Source organism: Hypanus sabinus, chromosome 3 (genome assembly GCF_030144855.1).
Source record: "Hypanus sabinus isolate sHypSab1 chromosome 3, sHypSab1.hap1, whole genome shotgun sequence".
Lineage (NCBI taxonomy): Eukaryota > Metazoa > Chordata > Chondrichthyes > Myliobatiformes > Dasyatidae > Hypanus > Hypanus sabinus.
In genome coordinates this window covers 122,735,067-122,751,131 of record NC_082708.1, presented here as the reverse complement: position 1 = coordinate 122,751,131, position 16,065 = coordinate 122,735,067, and the positions used below count along the sequence as shown (strand labels likewise).

The window sequence follows — 16,065 nt, the reverse complement described above, 5'->3', positions numbered from 1 at the left end:
ATCCCAGAACAGCAGCCATTTGTGGCAGGGCCTACATGGTACGTTTGTATAACGGGTTACAAAATAAAGTTAGACAGCAGTACAACCCTGCCCAATGAGCCTCAACACATTGTATGTCGTGAACAGCACCCACAGCAACAGCCTCAGTACATATCAACCCTGAACCCACAGAAACCAACTGACCCAGATGGTGCTCCCTGTCACATCCTTGGAAACTGCACAGATCAGGTGGTGGAATATTTGAAGACAGTTTTAACCTCAGTAAAACCACCAGTATAATCAAACATCCCACCCACCCCAGACATTCTCTCTTCTCCACTGTTCCATTGGGCTGAAGATACAAAAGCTTGAAAGGACATGCCACCAGAGTCCAGAACTGTTTCTATCCCACTCTTATACACATGACTGTAATGTCTATGATGTTTCCTTAGTATGAAAAAAAAAGACTCTTGGCCTCTCAGTTTACCTCTAGTGACCTTATACCTTACTGTGAACCTGCACTGCACTTTCTCTGTACTGCAACACTTTACTCTGCACTTTGTTATTATTTTACCTTCTATGATCGTGATGCACTGTTATAATGTTTTAATCTGTATGGATTGTTTGCAAGCTAAGTTTTTCACTGTGCCTTTGTACATAAGACAATAATAAACCATTTTACAAATAGAGATCGTGATGAATGCTTTCAAATTAAAACAGTAAATGATGCAGGTTAGAATACAGTTCCATTATCATTCTTTTCTTATATAAATTGTTAAAAGCAACTCTGTTCTGGAAATACCGCTGGTCAATAAATGCTCCTTCATGGATAAGAGATTTTCTACAGAATGCCCACAATAATAGCATAAATATTATTCAAGATACAGAGTAGCTAGGTTACAATCATTAGAACTGTAACCGCCGTTCAGTGGAGAATTGCATTACTATTAGACCTTTGACTGACACTGATTTCACACATGATCTCCATGAAGTTAGAGCCCTTTATTGCAAGGACATTTTAGAAAGACTTAGGAATATGAAGCAAAATGAAAAAGACGCACATTCAATTCCATTTAGTACCATGGTCCTGTTTTAGTATTTTTAAAGTATAGCATTCAGAAACCCGGCTTGCAGCAAGAACCTTTTAATTTGTACATAGAATATTTATAATAATGAGGCACAATCTGGATATTAACTTCAACAGCAAAACAGTGATTGACAAAAAGTATTAAATAAAGCAATTGTTTTACATTAAAATAGGAGGTTAATTTAATGTTAAATATTCAGCATACAGAACTTAGATGACATTGCCACAAAGCTTTACAGAATGGCAAACCAAATATTACATGTAGGAGCATCAATTTCAAAGAACGTTTACATAGTATGAAAGAAACTGAATTAACACATGAGCAGGAGCAAATTAAGACTAAAATCAAATGTAGCTAGTGGAATCACAAGAGATTAATAATGCAATTTTTCTCTCTCCCCCCCCTCCTGCCCATTCCCCCAGTTCCCTTGGAAGTGGTAAGATATAGGGAACAGAAAAGTGTTTCACAAACTTCAGGAATGTGACAGAACAGAAAATACGTTGTTCAAGGCACACAATAGTAGACATAAGGCCAGTCGTGGCTTAATCAGAGTTACACCCTTTTGAAAATAACAATGACGTCAATTGAAAACAAAGTTAATGGGAACAAGATATAATTTTCACAAACATTTCCAAGTACTAATATGTCACCATTTAATGCATTTGTAATAGAAGTTACATTTCTCTCTCCCTGACTCTGTTACAAGGATTTGCATTTAACACAGTTAACTGAAAAAAGTCTATTGGAAGTACGGTACTGGTTGCAATTTCGAGTGCTAAACCAGCTATTTCATTCAGCACAGGTGTTTCTTTCTAACACCATTTATCTCATTGCTCTGCAAAGACACTATATTTTGCTTAACAGTTCACTTGCTTTGTGAACCCAGGTGCCTTTTTTTGTGAAAGGATGTATATAAAATGCCTCTGAATCTTGTTCTCAAACAATTAAATTGTAGTGACCTAAAAGCACCAAACAGATCTACAGTTACTGTTCAGTGCAAAAATGTAGGTGTAGACCAACTATTCCCCTCTAACCCCTGTAACAAAAAGAAATATTTTTTCTTAGGTCTTGGTTTTATAAAGTTTATTTAATTGCATAAAATTATCATATTCAATCTAATATTTCAGATTAATGTATAGCAAAAAGTGAGAAACAGCTATATCATTGACCACAATCTGGGGTACTAACTGCCTCACTCCGCATTAAATGAAAAAGAATTCAAACATTTTATAACTGCATCAATCATTCTGAGTTCTGAGACATTACTGTTCCTCTAGCCAGGAAGGTCCATCTGAACCAGGAGCCTTCAACTTGATGTGGAATTGTTTGAGCACCTGTTCAAGTTGATGCTGGTTGCCAGCGAAGTAGGCTGACACAGAGTTGTGAAACAGAAGGAGCTGGTTGTGCATGACTTTAATCTGTGAAGAGAAAGAAGATTACCTTTCAAATAACATTCATTCAAAAGAGCAAAATGCAGGATTCTGATGTCAGAAAACATCTATTATGACAGTAAAAACATAATATTGTGTACTTGTACTTTATCCCACTTACTTCCTGCTCACAACAACTAAGGCAATTTTCAGACCCTGCCACTTGAGTGATAGATACATTTACATTGTGCAAAGAATACTAAACATATTTCAAATTTTAAAATACTTCTATTGCTGTCAGGAGGCAAACACCAATACTTGTGATTTTGTCTACTGCTAGTAGCATTAGGTACTCTTATTAAGGTTATATTTTGTTTGTTTATTTGGAAGAACATTAATTGCCCAATAAGAAAATTAAGTTGGAAAGGGAGAAGATGCATCCTTAACTACTATATTTTGTGCCCTTATTGCATGTGAAGAGCTTTATTTTTGAAGCCTAGTCACTGTTGTAAGGTAAACAGTCAGCACCCAATGTGTTCACAATGAGGTCCTGTAATATTAGTAATATTCAAAAAAAATCAGATTTCAATGTTGAATGTCCAAAGATCACAAAAGCATTGGCCTAGATATTGTTTCCACTCATAACCTTCTGACTTACAGGTTACAAGCTCAGTGAAATAGAAACACAGAACACCTACAGCAAAATACAGGCCCTTCAGCCAACAAAGCTGTGCCCAACATGCCCTTACCTTAGAAATTACCTAGCGTTACCCATAGTCCTCTATTTTTCTAAGCTCCATGTACCTATCCAGGAGTCTCTTAAAAGACCCTATCGTATCCAACTCCACCACCAACGCCAGTAGTCCATTCCATGCACTCACCACTCTCTGTGTAAAAAACTTATCCCTGACATCTCCTCTGTACCTACTTCCAAGCACATTAAAACCATGCCCTCTCATGCTAGCCATTTTAGCGCTGGGAAAACACCTTTGACTATCCATACAATCAATGCCTCATTGATGTATTGTTTCAAAATTCAGATTGTTGGGTAGATTTTGGCAGTGCTTGCATGCGTTGATTGCAGGGTTCCATCAAATATCTGAGTGTGACATCTAATTTTACTGTCACACTGCCAACATTGAGTTGTGACTCAGTTGGAAGCACATGCTTTGGAATTATAAAGCTGTGGGTTCACTTCAGCAACTCAAGCTCAAACAATAAACTGAAGTTTCAATGTACTGACAGAATGCTGCATGGTTGGACAATATTACAGTAGGCTTTCTCTCTCAGGTCAATACAAAATATTCCATGAAACTTAAAGCTGGAGTGTTTACATTTCTGTGTTTAATAAATAAATTAGCATTTACAGTCAATCACTATTTACACTTCATGGTTAAAATTTCACTTTTTAATAGAAAGAACAAGGAGTGCAAACAGTAGAATTGGCAAATGAACATAATACGGGACGATATTAATCACTCAGTTCCACTGAATAAAAATCTGATGATCAAAGGCACATTACTGAGCACAAAGTTGGAGTATCTTTAAGGAAAACTACTACTCTGATCAATCTTGATGGATAGACTTTTCATAGTGAAGGTCTTTGCATTCAAGTTCCCAGATACAAGACTCGTTGAGTTGTGCTATTTTAGAGAGAATGAAATAATATAATAAAATCCCTATGTTCACTACTTGCTATGTAACAAAATTACTTGGCGCTATTGCAAAAACTACATCACATAATCAGAAAAAGTTGGGACAGGTTTCAGACTTGTCCAATGTGCTTGAGAAGTGGTGGACCAATCTGACAGCTCACCTCACCTCACCTCATTGTTTTTGCCAGATTGCAACAAACCAAATTGATTGCTGATAACAATCATGGATAAACTGGTACAGATTGACATTCTGTAATTAAGTTCCGCTATCAATTGCTTTGAGGACATCAATAGAATTCAACACTGCCTATGACTAACATTATCAGACAAAGAGAAGAATGCCAGTGCACTAAAATACAGACCCAACTCTTCCAAGGATAATGAAACAAAATAGCTTACCAAGTGAACAATAACTTGCTACTATATGGGTTCCTAGTGTTTAAAGCTTAAAAGTGTTAATTCCATTTCTCCTGACAAACTTTGATCCTGTCAATGATTCCTTATACTTTAGATGAACTATATGGATTTCAGTTCAGGCAACAGTTTTCACCAATACTAACCCTTTAGCTAAAGAATTAGGTTACCCCTTCCTTTTAGAATGTGCTGGTTTGTTTGTCCATAAGACACAGGAGCAGAATTAGAGCATTTGGCCCATTGAGACTGCTCCACTATTCCATCATGGCTGATCCATTTTCCTCTCAATCCCATTCTCTTGCCTTCACCCTTTGACATACTTACTAATCAAGCCCAATGACTTGACCTCAACAGCCGAATGTGGCAATAAGTTCGACAGATTGACTCACTCTCTGGCTAAAGAAACTCCTCCTCATTAGTGTTCTCAAGACTGTGCCCTTTGGTCCTAGATACCCCCACTACTGGGAACGTCCTCTTCATGTCCACTCTCCCTAGATATTCCCCTGTTCTATATGTTTCAGTGAGATCCTCCCTCATTCTTCAAAACTCCAGCAAGTACAGGCACAGAGCTAGCAAATGCTCCTCATACGTTAACCCTTTCATTCCCAAAATCATTCTCGTAATCTCCCTCTGGACTCTTCCCCCATGCCAGCACTCTGAAAACAGAGCACCCTTATGCCTTGATTGCAACCATTTAGTTATGTAAAGTTACACAGTTTACACAAAAAGGCTAGTTGTCAAGCTCGTTTATCAACACAGATGCCACTCCAGGGCTGTGTGATGAGTCTATTGCTGTACACTCAGCTCACACACAATTACATAGCAAACACCCAAGTCATCACATTGTCAAGTTCACCACCACCATCAACAGTGAGACAGCCAACAGAGAGGAGGTGGAGGAGATCAAGGCCTGGTACCAAGCAAATAACCCCTTTCTTACTATCAAGACCAAGGAGATGGTTACTAACTTCAGAAGAACTTGCAGCATTTGTGCCCTCTTTACATGGGCGTCATAGCTGAGCAGGTTCAAACCCCTGGGAGTGCACAAACTCTTATGGTCCCAGAACACATCAGGAAAGCTCGCCAAAGCCCCCTCCTTCCGAGGAGGCTAAAGAGAGCATCCTAACAACCTGTGTCACTGCTTGGTATGGAAACTGCATTCCAGTGGATAGGAAGACTCCACAACAATGCATCACCAGCACCAGCCTACTTGCCATTAAGGACAGCTATACAGAAGGGTACTGGAAAAGGGCCTGAAATATCATGACGGATCCTACCCACCCTCTCCATGGATTGTTTGTCCCACTCCCATCAGGGAGAAGGCATCCTCAACTAGAGCCACCACACTCAAAAACGGTTACTTTCCCCAAGCAGTAAGACTCGATCAACAGTCCACACATCCAAGCACCACTACTTTATCATTTTCTGTCAGTCACTTTACGTACAGCCACTACTGTGGCTAGTGTTACTTTATGGACATGCAATCAATCTACATATGTAAGCTGCCTTATGTATTTACGTTCATTGTGAGTTTTTATTATTGTGTTCTTTATCTTGTGTTTTTTTTGTGCTGCATCGGATCCGAAGTAACAATTATTTTGGTCTCCTTTACACTTGCATATTGAAACTGACACTAAACAATCTTGAATCTTGGCCTCTATCTTTAACACAGGCATCATGCCAGCCCTCTTCATTTGACTTACAGCACATGTTTCTACTCAGTTCCCCTTCTTTAACTATCTAAATATCCTATTCCCTTCAACTATTCCTTGTTATATCAACTACATATTCTCAGGAAAAAAATTCTCCCAAATTTTTAATATCAGTTTTATAAGTCACTTTCTCATATTTATGAACGTTTGGAAATTTTGGATTATTCCAAGATAATTTCTCTCTGCTGCTCCAATAAAGCTTCTATGATCTATGATATCTATTCACTCGAAGAGCTTCATACGATTCAGCTTTTCCTGATACAAGCGCACTATCTCATTCTTTTGAATCATTTTTGTACTAACACCAGTGCTTCTACATCTCTGTGAAAAGAGATGAGAATAATGTACAACAAACAAGGGCTTGTTACAAGTTAATACAAGCTCTCTTTCTAATTATATTCTCTAGTAATTATTCAGAAATAAATTGAAAGGCAAGGTTTGCTCTTTAGGCTTTATTAATGGTACTTTTAATGATATGTATATCAGGGACTTGGATCCCTTTTGCTCTTTCCTTTCCACTTTGTCTATTATCCGTGTATATAAAATCTTGTTCTTCCTATCAAAATGCACGTTGCAGGTTATGCAAGTTGAATGATCCTAACCTTTCTGTTTTAAATCCATGCTCCATTATGGGCTCACTTCCTTAATGTTTTTCTACTAATTCTTTGGCAAAAGTTCCATTATCTTTCTGACAAATGTTAATTTAATTGCTCTACAATTGCTGAACTCATTTCATAGCCATTTCTTTCTTTTCAGATCAATATATGGAAAATTGAATAGAACAAATGTTGAAAGAAATTATAACGAACAAGCTTTGTCACACGCAAATTGGCAGCTGTATTTCCTGCATAGTAACGTTGACTAATTCTATCATGGAACCTCATGGGGTTGTGAAAAGTGGCATTTAAATAAAAGCTCTGTGTCTTAAAAAATCAAATTAATGTGTAATGAAAATCAAAAACTGCAGATGCTAGAAATCTGAAGTATAAACAAAAACATGCTGCAGACACATCAGGCAGACACTGTGGAAAGAGAAACAGTGAACATTTCAGATGTTTGATCTTCTGCCAAACTTACTGACTACTCCCAGCATTATTTATTTTTAATTCTTAATTGCTGGCATTTGCTATATTGTGTGGGGATTTTCTTACAGTTAAAGTGGCTGAGTTGCCTTTGGTCTAAGTTTTGTTTACAATTGTTCTCATACCAATTCTAATTTTCCATAACTTGAACAAGTTCTTTTTCCAAGCAACTGGCTTGAGCATTTGCTGTTCCCATTATAATCAGATTCTCATTCAGTGGAACAAGGCCAGTTACATTTGAATGTGTGTGGAAGTGGCATCACACAATGTCCATTTTAAACTCATAGCTGTAGATGTAACTGTAATCCAAAGGGGAATGATAAATGCCTCAGCAGCAATAAATGCAATACCATGTTAACTCCTGGGATTTTAAGAATAAGCAACAGAAACTAGAGGGCACAATTCCAAAACAGGTACAACAACAAAGATCTGAGGTTATGTGTGACTAAACTATTGGAAATTTGACTGACGGATTGAAAAGAGCAATTAAAAAGCATAAGCTTAATAAATAAATGTAAATGGAACAAGAGCTTGGTGAACCTTGGTAAAATTTTGGATCAGCCACAAATTTTGCATTGTGCTCAATTCTGAACACTGCACTTCAGAAGAACTGCAAAGGTAATGCATGATTTCAGAGTTAAGGGAGCTTAGGTATGTGGGTGGACTGGCATAGCTGAGATTGTTTTCCCTATAAAAGAGATGGGTGGGACAGGAACTGATACATATATTCAAAGTGAGGATATAAATGGAATGGATAGTTAAAGAGAAACTGCTTGCATTGACAGAACCAGAAAAGTTAAAATGCAGATGATTAGCAAAAGAACCAGAACTGAAATGAGACAGTACTTTTAATATATAGTTAGTGGTTTGGGTTAAAAATGTGCTGCCCTTGAAAGAACTTGGGAGGGAGTAATGTGTTAACAGAGGCAGATTCAATTACGGTTTTTTGAAAAGAAAGTAATTTAGTACCTTAAAAGGGAAAAAGGAGCTATGGTGAGAAGAGAGTAACTGGCTAGGTTACTCTACAATTGTGGGGACTGGTGAACTGTGCACCAAAGATTGCAATCCCAAAGATTGTAGCAAGCAAGGAGGCCATAGAGCTGTTAAGTTTTTAAATGGCCTCCTTGCTTGCTACAACCTTTGGGATCCCGAGTACTGCAGAGTTCACCTATCCCCACAATTGTAGAGTAGGCCAAAAACATTCACACATAGCAATTGTCATGTAAACAGAACCATTATTTTTCTTGGTAAAAGCTGGAATAAGGGTAAACTGACAACTTGCTAATTAGAAGCCTTTAGGAAACAAAAAAAGGAGAGTTTTATAGGACATCAGATTCATGGCATTTCAATTTTAATCTTCCAGGTAACTCCTAAAATCAGCTTCCATGCCTCAATGTCATCTTTGGTATCAGCTGATCTCTGCCAATTCAGTTTACTGTACACTGCTGCATTTGTGAGGTCTATTACCTGTTTTTCCTTTGATCAGGAGCAGGAAAATAGCTACAGGGATGTGCTTGAATTGTGGGCTCCCCCAAAATATACACACTGGGAAGCTGCACTCAGGTAAGGCTACACTTTTGCCTGGCAACTTCCGTGAAACATGCGTGTCTATAGTCTTGGAGGGGTTTCATTGACCCTTCCACTTAGAATGCGCCACCTGTAAGTTTGTTTTGCCCAGGCCCCTTCAACCTCTGCATATGCTCTCCCATCTCTGCATCGTTGTTACAGAATTCATTCATCAAGTAGCAAGACTTCCCAGTGGCTAGAAGAGTGCCATTTCTAATGTTTAGTAGTTCACTGTCAAGATTGCAGCAGTGAGGCTAAATGATGGAATAAAATAATATGTAATGATTTAACAGATTATTTCACACTGAAAATGACAGAGCACAGCCTTACCTCAGGGAACCAGGCAAAGCTCTTACATGATTCTCATGATCCTGAAATGGAAGATTTCAAAAAGGCATTGACAAGCATTCTAAAAAAAATACCTTGTTTTCATCCAGAAATTTCAGTTTGATGGACACACTCGTTCTGAGCTTGTCAAACTTCTCTTTGTGAATCTGGAATTGTTGCTGGGACTGTTCAATCTTTGGAATCGTAATTGCATCGCGAGGACCAAGGTTCAATTCCTCCAAATCAGTTCGATACGCATCGTATTCTATCCTATGATGAAAAACATGGACAAAATGCATTACGCTCAGTCCCTGGTATACTTAAAGACAAAAACGTAAAACACCCTCTCTCAGAGGAAGCAGCAACAGAACTCATTCTTTAATTGTGGTTAATAATCAATGCATGAGGTAATCACCACAATATTTCATTGATAATTACATCAGAGATAAAATGCAACAAAGGCAACGTCATGAATGGCTTCAGTCTTGAAGAAAATTTAACCAATTTGATTGTACTGTGCTGACTCATTACTTGTGGTTATATCATACAGGCATTGCCTGGGGAACATTGAATTATAATTCAGCTTTTACAAAGTGAGGACAAGTTGTACTTATTTCCAAAAGCCACAAACTCCGATTGCTTTTACAATGATATGAAGAAAGATACTTGGTCCAAGCAACTTTGCAAACTCACCCAAAACTCTGGGCTTTGCTGCTGTATTTTAACATACATGCCACATTTGTCCAGAACTACAAAAAGTGGCGAGGAGCAATGTTGTTTTCTTGTGGGCTGCTGTTGAAAATGAGGGTCTCCGAATGGTTTAGCAAATACAGTACATACAGTCAGTAATGATCTCTACTGGGAAGGAATAACTCAAATCTTATGCTGCAATGGCATACTACAGCTGGCACCTGGAGAAGCTCCACCTTGTTGGTGTGAATTTGAGGGGTCGGGAGAATGAAGGAGAAAATAATACAGTACTCATGACCTCTGACCAGAGTTCTTTTTTTTAAATTGTAGGTATAAGATCTTTGAATAATTCCACGGCATTTTAGAGAGACTTAAATATAATGACAGCTTAACAGAGGAATTATTAAAATATTCAAAAGTACTATTGGAGATTCTTAATTTTTGTATTGTTCTTGGTGATGTGACAGCCAGAATTTACTGTCATTGTTGAAGTGGCTTTGAAACATTTGTGGTGAGCCACTGCAGTCCTTCTGTTGAAGGTAAGGCAATGATAGGTGTGAAATTCCAGAGCTTAATGGGCTATTCAGCCTATTAAAAATTTACCAGCTCTAAGCAAGAGGAACCATAAAGGAATGAAAATATATGGTTAAGCCAGGATGATGTGCGATTTAGAGAGGGTAGGGTGGTCTCGAACTTAAGAGGCTGGCTGGCACTATAGATAGCAGTGGATGAATTGAGGGAAAGAGGTGGTGAGCAAGGTGAGGAAGACTATAACTAGAAAAGAAGCCTGGATCAAATAACTGAACTCCTTGGCTCAGAAGGGGAAGGTGTGGTACTGACTGGACCGTAACACTCAAGTAACTATGGAGATTTGAGGGTTGGGGATGGGGGAAGATGATGGTGAGACCATTGAGAGATTTCATTGCAACAATGACTGTTTTAATGTCCAGCATTGGGTAACTTTGAGAATTTTAATGAAGTTGTGAAAACATGGTGAAAAGATAATGAAAGACCCTACACCATACAGATACTGTTGACTATATAAGTGCTATATTGGAAAATGCAGTTACATGTACTGTATTGACCAGCTTCTGTTCCTGCCAAAGCCAGACAGATGGTGGACGGTAATGATCTTGGCAGTGAATGGACATAGTCTGCAAAGAAACAGATCCTTTGGCCCAACTCATCCATTCCAACCAAAGTGCGTTCCCAAGCAACTCCCATTTGCCTGTAATTGGCCTGTATCACTCTAAAACTTTCCTATCCATGAACATACATGTCCAAGTGTCTTTTAAATGTCCTAAATGGATCTGCCTCTACCACTTGAATTGGTAGCTCGTTCCATATACACACCACTAGCTTTGAGGAAAAATTGGTTCCTTAGGTCCACTTTGAATCTTTTCTCCTTTCATCTTAAACAAATAACTTCTAGGTTTAGATTCCCTTATCTTGTAAAGAAAGACAGAACATCCAGCTTATTTTATAAACCATCTTCACTTTTATAACCCAAGCCCTCCAGCCCTAGCAACATCCTTGTGAATTTTTTTCTGCGGAATCTCTAGCTTAATTACTTCCTTTAGCAAGCAGAACTGCACACAATACTCCAGGTGTGATCTCACCACCATCCAAGGTCATGTAATTTACTGTGCAAGTCCTGTCCTCATTTAACTTCTCAAAATGCATCACCTAATACTTGTCTGAGATAAGTTCTCTTTGTCATTCCTTTTCCCACTTTCCCAGTCAAGCTCCCATTGCAACCTTAGACAATCTTCTTCATTGATCACAACACCAATTTTGGTGTCAACCTCAAACTTACAATCATGCCTCCTACAAGTGCATCCAAATTGTCATGCCACCTACACGCTCATCCAAACAACTGACAAATACCCATCCATCTGGCACACCACTGTTCATATGCTTCAATATGAACTACTTTCACTACCATTTCCAACTCCCAACAGCCAATTTTGTATCTAAATGGCTAGATCACCCTCTATCCCTGAAGATATCACCTTCCAGTCCAACATGTCTAACATGCAGCACACAGTCAAAGGCCTTGCTGAAGCCCACATAGATAACATCAACTATTCTGCCCATTGTTAATCCTGTCAGTTACCTCTCCAAATTACTCAATTCATGAGCCATGCAGACTATCCCTAACCAGTCCTTGTCTTTCCAAAAGCAGAGATATCCCGAGTCTCAGATTCCACTCCAGGAACTTATCCACCACAGCTGCAAGGCTCACTGGCCTGGAGCTCCCTGGCTTGTCCTTGCAGCCCTTGTTAAATAAGCATACATTAGCTAACTTCCCAGTATTACAGTACGTCACCCTTGATGAAAGAAGGCAAGAATATCTGCCCCAGCAATTCCTTTCAAAGTAAGGATAGGCAATGTTTGATAAAGGAAGAACAGAAAAATGACTTGGTTATGGAAAGGTACAAGTACAGAAAGAAGGTAGGAACATGAAACTTTCTCGCAGAAAATCTGAAGAAACATAAGAGTTCAAGAGGGTGATGGTGAATTCAGTACTGTGCAAATGTCTTAGGTACATGAAAAAAATCTGTAAAGATGCTTTTAAAAGTAATATACTGAAAAGTTTCTAAATATCAAAAGAAACATTATAAACAGCAAAGCAGTAAATCACATCAAAATTTGGTGTGATCATCCTTTGCCTTTAAAGCTACAATAGAGACTCTGGTTTAAGGTGGCACTACTGAAGATGGGTGACAGCTTACTGGCAGTTTTGAAAGCAAGAATTACAACTAAATACTCTATTAATAACACTCTGTGGAAAATTGTGGTAAACAATGAAGAGGTGAGCAAAGGCAAGGCTAATCTGAGGGTCGAGGCACGTTCAAGACTAAGTTAGAGTTGGAAACGGAGTTAAAGTAAAACTGGAGCAAGGAATTTCAGAACTTGTCCATCTAAATTGAGAGCGAGGCTGGGTCAATCTAAGCACTATCCTGATTTGGAAAGATTGGGAGGCTGGAATGTGTCGGTGAGGTCCAAGCCCAGAGAGTATCGCTTCGGCAGGGCCTGGTCTAAATACGGGAGACAGTTTAAACATTGGGCTGAATGGATTGAAAAGGCTGGATGTTGGGGACCAGAGGCAAGGGTCCGGCCGCTCACTGAAAAGTTCGCTCTGCTCTCCACAAGCCACGGCACTGAGGCTGATGCGATGGCTGCTGCGGGCTTTGTGTCAGCACGCTTCGTAACGAATTGCTCCGCTGTGCGATGAGCTGAAACTATGGGCCTGCTCTGGCTGCTGGGGGTCCCAGGGCTATGGACTCACTTTTGTTTAGATTGCTATTGGTTGTTTTTAATTCCTGCATGATTTGAATTTTTAATTTCTCTGTGCATTGGCTGTTTTTTTTTAAAAAAAGGGTTGTTTTGAGTTTCTTGTTTTGTAGCTGCCTATAAGTAGACAAATCTCAAGTTTGTATAATTTATACATACTTTGATAATAAATTTACTTTTGTGTCTATTCGCTTAGGTAAACTGTCATGCAGTTTCATACGATATATTGGCTGGCAGATTGTTCCACGCTTCTTGGAGAACTTGCCACACTTCCTCTGCAGGCTTTGGCCGTCTCACTTGCTTATCTCTCTAGGTAATCCCAGACCGTCTCGATGATGTTGATATCAGTCTTTTGCAGAGGCCATACCAACTGTTGCACAACTCATTCTTATTTTTGTTGGAGATAGTTCTTTATGACCTTGGCCGTGTGTTTGAGGTCTTGTGTAATACAGTGGCATGCAAAAGTTTGGGCACCCCGGTCAAAATTTCTGTTACTGTGAATAAAAGCCAGTAAAAGATAACCTGATTTCCTAGAGGCATAAAGTTAAAGATGACACATTTCTTTAATATTTTAAGATTACTTTTTTATTTCCATCTTTTACAGTATCAAAATAACAAAAAAGGAAAAGGGCCCGAAGCAAAAGTTTGTGCACCCTGCATGGTCAGTACTTAGTAACAGCCCCTTTGGCAAGTATCACAGCTTGTAAACGCTTTCTGTAGCTAGCTAAGAGTCTTTCAATTCTTGTTTGGGGGATTTTCGCCCATTCTTCCTTGCAAAAGACTTCTAGTTCTGTGAGATTCTTGGACGTCTTGCATGCACTGCTCTTTTGAGGTCTATCCACAGATTTTCAATGATGTTTAGGTCAGGGAACTGTGAGGGCCATGGCAAAAACTTCAGCTTGCACCTCTTGAAGTAGTCCATTGTGGATTTTGAGGTGTGTTTAGGATCATTATCCTGTTGTAGAAGCCACCCTCTTTTCATCTTCAGCTTTTTTAGACTATGATGTTTGCTTCCAGAATTTGCTGGTATTTAATTGAATTCATTCTTCCCTCTACCAGTGAAATGTTCCCCGTGCCACTGGCTGCAACACAAGCCCAAAGCATGATAAATCCACCCCTGTGCTTAACAGTTGGAGAGGTGTTCTTTTCATTAAATTCTGCACCCTTTTTTCTCCAAACATACCCTTGCTCATTGCGGCCAAAAAGTTCTATTTTAATTTCATCAGTCCACAGAATTTGTTTCCAAAATGCATCAGGTTTGTTTAGATGTTCCTTTGCAAACTTCTGGTGCTGAATTTTCTGGTGAGGATGCAGGAAATGTTTTCTTCTGATGACTCTTCCATGAAGGTCATTTGTGCAGGTGTCACTGCACAGTATAACAGTGTACCACCGCTCCAGAGTCTGCTAAATCTTCCTGAAGGTCTTTTGCAGTCAAACGGGGGTTTTGATTTGCCTTTCCAGCAATCCTACGAGCAGTTCTCTCAAAGTTTTCTTGGTCTTCCAGACCTCAACTTGACCTCCATCATTCCTGTTAACTGCCATTTCTTAATTACATTACGAACTGAGGAAACAGCTACCTGAAAACGCTTTGCTATCTTCTTATAGGCTTCTCCTGCTTTGTGGGCATCATTTATTTTAATTTTCAAAGTGCTAGGCATCTACTTAGAGGAGCCCAAGGCTGCTGATTGTTGGGACAAGGTTTGAGGAGTCTGGGTATTTATAAAGCTTTGAAATTTGCATCACCTGGCCATTCCTAATGATGACTGTGAATAAGCCATAGCCCTGACAAGCTAATTAAGGTCCGAGACCTTGGTAAAAGTTATCTGAAAGCTCTAATCTCTTGGGGTACCCAAACTTTTGCATAGTGTTCCTTTCCTTTTCTTCACTCTAAAATTGTACGAAACAAAAATAACACACTAATCTTGCTTAAAATGTTGAAGAGAATGTTTCATCTTTAACCATGACTTTTGGAGATCAGTTCATCTCATACTCACGTAACTATTCCCAGTAACAGAAATTTTGACCAGGGGTGCCCAAACTGTATATGAGAATTAATAACCTGGTCAGAATTAATGAAATCCCCAATGCTGTACTTCTCAACATTGAGGATTCCATTAATTATGAACAGATCACCAACTCCATTTGCAGAAATGCAACCCCAAACCTGCAGGGAACCTCCACTGTGCTTCACTGTTGGCTGCAGATACTTATCCACGTAGCGCTCGAGCTCTTCTATGGATAAATTACCACCCGTTTGACCCAATAGTTTCAAATTTTGACTTATCAAAATTCAGAGGACTTGCTGTCATTAGTCATCAGCCCAGTCTGTGTGTTTCTGTGCATAGGCGAGTCTCTTGGCTTTGACTCCACTTCAGAGGAATGGCTTTCTGGCAGTAACTCTTCCATGCAGACCACTTCTGACAGACTCTCTGGACTGTAGAGGGATGTACTTGGGTTCCAGCTGTTTCTCCAAATTCAGAGCTGATAACAGTGCTGGATTTCTCCGAGTTAGAAGTTTGATGTATCTCGTCTGCTGCATTCAGTTTCCATGGCCGACCACTGAGTTTCTGGTCCTTAACCAAGCCTGCTTCTCTGTGCTTCTTCAGAAGAGCTTGGACAACACATCTTGAGACCCCTATCTACCACAAAATTTCTGCTGGGAGTAGACCTTGCTGATGCAGGATGGCCACTTTGTGTCTTGTTGCTATGGTCTTGCCATGGTGTAAGAACTGATTTGAAGGCTAAATTGTCACACCCTCACTTTTTAGTTTAGTTGTCCTTCGCCAGTTTGATCTCTTCTGTTTCAGTCAGTTTGGTTCATTCAACTCATTATGTCATTGATCATTAGCACCTGTTTGTTATCTTTGTTTAATCATGCACTGGGC

General features: G+C 39.2%; 1 protein-coding gene across 6 annotated transcripts in view; it reads right to left on the bottom strand.

Moving 5' to 3' along the window:
- Nucleotides 1-962: 962 nt before the first annotated feature.
- Nucleotides 963-16,065, bottom strand: part of LOC132391619 (arfaptin-1-like) — a 124,635-nt gene continuing 109,532 nt past the window's right edge. For all 6 annotated transcript variants that reach the window (XM_059965044.1, XM_059965045.1, XM_059965048.1 and 3 more), the window contains 2 exons: nt 9,289-9,463; nt 963-2,485 (listed from right to left, as the gene is read on the bottom strand). In XM_059965044.1, the coding sequence (XP_059821027.1) occupies nt 2,330-2,485; nt 9,289-9,463 (331 nt within the window). In that variant the 3' untranslated portion in view covers nt 963-2,329. The remainder of the gene's footprint in view (nt 2,486-9,288; nt 9,464-16,065) is intronic.